Below are 5,457 nucleotides of genomic sequence, written 5' to 3' on the forward strand. Positions count from 1 at the left end.
TCAGTCACTCTCCCCCAGGGTGAGCCGGTCAAACAGGTACTCTCCCAGGCCATTCTCAGGGGCTCCCAGTCTCTTCAGGTTGGTGATGTGATCTCCCAGCTTCTTGATCATCTTCACTTGCTCATCCAAGTAGTGCCTCTCCAGGAAGTCACACAGCTGGAAGGGAAGAGGGAATCTGATTATGTCAAGATCAACTTGACTTTTCTCCAAGAATGGTATTCCCCTCAATATGGAGAGTGGACAGTTAAGTGATGTGACAGATTGCTGAAGAGCCTTGAGAAAGTGCGCAGATCTGGGCTACACCAGAAGCGTGGTCCACTCCCATAATGCACTCACCACCATTTACATAGAAATCAGAGGCTAAAGGACCAAAGTGTCTTATCCATTTAAGACAAGAGCCCTGTCATAAATACATCAGGAACTCACATGAGGGTCCATGTGGCCAGAGGAGAGTTTGTGCAGATCCAGCAGACTCTGGTTCACATCCTTCTCCATCTGCAGAGCTCTCTGCATTGCCTCCAGACCATTGCCCCACTCATCCTGCTCTGGCTTCTGGAGGAAGCGAAAAACATAGTGGTCACTTTTGAATAAGTGGTGTCCAATCCAGTAAAAGGTGGTCACAAGAAAGAAGGAGGGCTTAACAAGGCACAGGTATAAACCAATTGGGTTAAGCCACTTCAAATCCATATTAAACAAAGTTGTTTCTAACCGAATAGAATAAAAAGCTAATAAACCGAACCTTGACATCCTGCAGGAGGACTCGGCCTCCACGTTTATTCTGGAATTCCATCAGTTTCTCAGCGTGTTCCCGTTCCTCATGGGACTGCTCCTTGAAGAACTCAGCAAAGTGACACAGGGCAACATCATCCCGGTCAAAGGAAGAGGACTGGAGGGAAAAAAAAAAAGTGTAAAACAAGCCTAATCACATTTAAAATCATATGCAATTCTGTTTCAGAAGTTAAAAAGCCAAAAAGGTTAAGATTGTTGTTATTTAAAAGCTTGATGGCCAGGTAGCTCTTAGACAAGCAAAATGTTTAAAGATTAATTTTTAGATTGAAATTGTTAGAATATACCACCCCTTGCCCTCAGGATAAGGGATTTCTTGCCACTCCATTTCTGTGGACAGTGGAACTGACTCCAAGAGAACAGGCATCAAGGAGACAGTTTACTGTCAGAAACTGACCAATGTTTCTTTGTCATGGAAATTGGTCCTGACTACACATTCTAGTATCCAAGAAAAAATACATTAGACCCACATTGCTATCTTCACCTCAAGACAATAACCATTAGTGAGGACACATACAACATTGCACCAGCTATGGTCACCTAATAATAACCACTGGATAAAGTTACTGGCCAGTTAACCTTGTTGTGTGGTTGTTTAGTTACATAGGAAGTAGCTGATCTAGTCCAGCATTAAACCCCCACAGAAGACAGCTGCTGCACAGAGCAGGCATTGCTCAATGTTAACTGCAACAAGAAATCCTTCACTACTCAAAATGGTATCCCTCCCAGTAATAGAGTATGGCATAAAGCAATTTCATTAAACTGCAGAAACTCCAACTTCGTCAAACACAGACCGGGAGAACCAGCCTCACCATGGAGAGATAAACATAGGAGGAATAGAGCTCCAGGTTGATCTGCTTGTTAACAGCATCCTCACAGTCCTTGTGGTAGTTCTGACACACTTGGAAGGCCATCATCACTATTCCCACACACTATCCCCTAAACAACTGTAGAACTAAATCTCTCCCAAAAGCTCTTCTATTTATTCTTCTGGGACAGCCTGCACCCAACAGGAAGCGGCAGCACCAATGATGATCGATGATCCCCAATAGCCTATCAGGAATCACCATGCATATCAGCATCAATGAACAAAGGAGGAGGGGTTTGGTGAGGGGCCATCACCCAGAGCCAATCAGAGATTTGGGAATCAATCTTGAGGTCATTGCTTATAGATTAATAGATCCTGAACAAGCTCCTAACTTTCTGTTTGTCTATGGATGGATAAGAATGAATTTGAACAATCTGACCTAAACTGGTTATTCAGCTTTATGGTACAGTTTCTCTGAGGTTTCACACAATGACATCTGGTTCCGTTACAGATGGGATCAGTTCTGGATGAAGTGATGAGATGTGTTCCCTTGGATTAACTTTTGTTTTCGGTGCACCAGACAGAGTGACTGATTCACATCGGGGACCGTTGGTTATGTGACAGGCTGGTGCCTCTGGGCAGAGATACCACCAACAGACACAATCGATGCACACGAACAGAAAATGTATCTGGGTGTTGACACCTGGTCTGGTCAAAAAGGATCTGAGATGCAATGAATATTCAGTGGGGGCTTTGTCCAACTGATGAACAACACATGGCCACTCAATGGACACCCAGGTAGCCACTGGAGACTCTGATGATAGGCTGCCTTCAAGTACAGCAGGTAAGAGGCAAGTCAGATGGACTGGTGGCAAGTATTTCAAAGGGAATGGAGTATAAAATGAGGAGCATCTTGCTATAACTGCACAAGGCTCTAGTCAGACCACAGGAGAAAGTGAGGACTGCAGATGCTGGAGATCAGAGTCGAGAGTGTGGTGCTAGAAAAACGTAGCAGGCCAGGCAGCATCTGAGGAGGAGATGAATAGATGTTTTGGGCAAAATCCCAAAAAGGCTTCTGAAGGGCTTGATGAAGCCTGATTGAAGGGCTTATGCTCGAAACGTCAATTCTCCTTCTTCTCGGATGCTGCCTGACCTGCTGTGCTTTTCCAGCACCAAACTGTTGACTCGAGCCAGACCACAGTTGGAGTACTGGGAACAGGTTGGACCCCTGATCTACAGAAGGGTTGGAGGCTGTCCAGAGAAGGTTCACTAGGCTGATCCTATGGTAAAAACAATGACTGCAGATGCTGAAAACCAAATACTGGATTAGTGGTGCTGGAAGATCACAGCAGTTCAGGCAGCATCCAACAAGCAGCGAAATCGACGTTTCGGGCAAAAGCCCCTCATCAGGAATAAAGGCAGTGAGCCTGAAGCGTGGAGAGATAAGCGAGAGGAGGGTGGGGGTGGGGAGAAAGTAGCATAGAGTACAATGGTTGAGTGGGGGAGGAGATGAAGGTGATAGGTCAAGGAGGAGAGGGTGGAGTGGATAGGTGGAAAAGGAGATAGGCAGGTCGGACAAGTCCGGACAAGTCAAGGAGACAGTTACTGAGCTGGAAGTTTGAAACTAGGATGAGGTGGGGGAAGGGGAAGTGAGGAAGCTGTTGAAGTCTACATTGATGCCCTGGGGTTGAAGTGTTCCGAGGCGGAAGATGAGGCGTTCTTCCTCCAGGCGTCTGGTGGTGAGGGAGCGGCGGTGAAGGAGGCCCAGGACCTCCATGTCCTCGGCAGAGTGGGAGGGGGAGTTGAAATGTTGGGCCACGGGACGGTTTGGTTGATTGGTGCTATGGAAGGACTCTCTCATGAAGAGCAGTTGAGTATGTCAGAATAATGAGAAAAGACATTACCTGTAACATGTGTTTCTTCGGGAGGTTGACAGGGTGGATGCAGAGAGGTTGGTTCCCCTTGTGAGAGTGACCAGGACCAGAGAGCGTCATCTCAGAGTAAGACATCACCCGTTGAAGACAGATAAGGAGAAATTTCTCCCAATCCCTTCTGAATCTATGGAATTCTTTCTTGCAGAGGGCTGTTAAGGATGGGTTGAGATAGGTTTTTAAGTTTGTAATGATCACAGTTTATGGAGACAACCAAGGATATAGAGATGAGGATTATCAGATCAGCGAGAATCTCATTGGGTGGCAGACAGACCCAATGCACTGAGTAAGCTCCCTCTGCTCCTATCCACTGGGACTCACTGATGGGACGGAGTGATTGTGAAAAGTGAGAATGGGGATGGGTGTGAAAACAAAGATGCTGCAACATTTTTGCATTTTTATTGTTTCACAAAGGCATTGAGCGGCACAGTGACTCATTGGTTAGCACTGCTGCCTCACAGCACCAGGGGACCCTCAAGCAACTGTCTGTGTGGAGTTTACACATTCTCCCTGTGTCTGCGTGGGTTTCCTCTGGGTGCTCCAGTTTCCTCCCACAGTCCAAGGATGTGCAGGTTATGTTGCATTGTCGATGGGAAATTGTCCCTAGTGTCCAGGGATGTGCAGGTAATGGGAAATGAGAGATTACAGAGATAAGGTAAGAAGGGGTGGATGGGTAAGATGCTCTTCTAGGGGTCAATGTGAATTCAATGGGCTGAATGGCTTACTTTCACAATGCAGGGATTCTAAGATGGATGAGTGAAAATTGAAATTGTATGAATCATGCGGCATTTTTCAAACACCTGAGACCAACATAAACAATGGGTAATTACAACTTCAAGATCAACCAGGTTGGCACCCATTCAGAGGGGTAATGATCCAACCAGATGGAGCAGAATGTATAAAGATTAAATCATTTGGCTACATTCAGTGAAGATTTACAAGTTGTTAGTTGTCAACTGATTGCTGCTAACAGAAATGGTTGGAGAATATTTTGGGGGCAAGAAGAGAATATTCAGCTCCATGATCTGGATTATTTCCTTAAATATACAAGGAACCTTCTTTTTGGAATTCCTGGAGCAGAATTCCTCTTCCTAGTATCTTTACTGGACAAGAACTGAAGGATGTTATTTGATGAGCACTGTGGTCATATATTAATTGGCTCCCTTACAAAAGGAGACAGTAATTATAGTCCGATTTGATTGAGTGGAGCATGTTTTGGTGCTTTGAATCCAGAGACCTTATACTGAGCTCTGAGTGACCAATGAGGTCACAAATTCTCAGGAAGTCTATTCCAGTCAAGTGAGTTCACACCCAGCCCAGTCTCGAACTGTTGTAAAGGGTTCCTTTCCTACAAGCCCTGACGAGTCAGCGATTATTACCAGTACAAAACAGCATTGTCTGCTATGAAGACAGCCTCTTACAGAAGTTGCAGATCAGTAACATTATGAGTATGTTGATGCACCTCCAAAGGTATAGCACCTTGTCTATACCACCCAGTTCTCAAGTGAACTACTCCCATTTGGGAGATATGTCACCATACTTATCCTACCCATGTAGTTAATGGAGTGTTCAAAATGACAGTTATATTCCCCTCCACTACTATCTCTCAGCAGTCCATTCCAGGGACTGCACCCACTGGCCTCTACATCTCTCCCTCTAACCTTATGCCCTGTCTTTTTCACCTCCCCAACTAAGGGGGAAAGAACACTCCCTCCATTTCACTCCTACAGAACACTGGAAGGGTTGCTTGTGTTCTGCCAAATGCAGAAACTGCTAACAGGGTCAACACTGGAAAAGCAATGAACACATTTGAACTTTGCACATTAATGCTCCAAAAGACAGATTGGACAGAAAGCAAGCAGTTCTATGGAGGGCATGCCCAGTGAAATGGGAACAGCAGTGGGACTGGTCTAAGTGAGGACTTGCCAGGAA

General features: G+C 45.5%; 1 protein-coding gene across 1 annotated transcript; it reads right to left on the minus strand.

Moving 5' to 3' along the window:
* Nucleotides 1-1,700, minus strand: LOC140489102 (ferritin heavy chain A-like). The gene is made up of 4 exons (XM_072588338.1): nucleotides 1,599-1,700; nucleotides 740-886; nucleotides 427-552; nucleotides 1-156 (listed from the first exon to the last, which is right to left on the minus strand). Exons 1-4 carry the CDS (start codon nucleotides 1,698-1,700, stop codon nucleotides 1-3), a joined length of 531 nt encoding a protein of 176 aa, XP_072444439.1.
* Nucleotides 1,701-5,457: the final 3,757 nt, after the last annotated feature.

Source organism: Chiloscyllium punctatum, chromosome 18 (genome assembly GCF_047496795.1).
Source record: "Chiloscyllium punctatum isolate Juve2018m chromosome 18, sChiPun1.3, whole genome shotgun sequence".
Classification (NCBI taxonomy): domain Eukaryota; kingdom Metazoa; phylum Chordata; class Chondrichthyes; order Orectolobiformes; family Hemiscylliidae; genus Chiloscyllium; species Chiloscyllium punctatum.

Bases quoted from the DNA above. Each gene is read 5' to 3' on its own strand.
- LOC140489102 (XM_072588338.1), bottom strand. From the start codon at position 1,700: ATGGCCTTCCAAGTGTGTCAGAACTACCACAAGGACTGTGAGGATGCT. The intron at 553-739 runs GTTCGGTTTATT...CGCTTCCTCCAG, and splicing joins TCCTCCTGCAGGATGTCAAG to AAGCCAGAGCAGGATGAGTG. The intron at 157-426 runs GTGAGTTCCTGA...CTTCCCTTCCAG, and splicing joins CTGGCCACATGGACCCTCAT to CTGTGTGACTTCCTGGAGAG.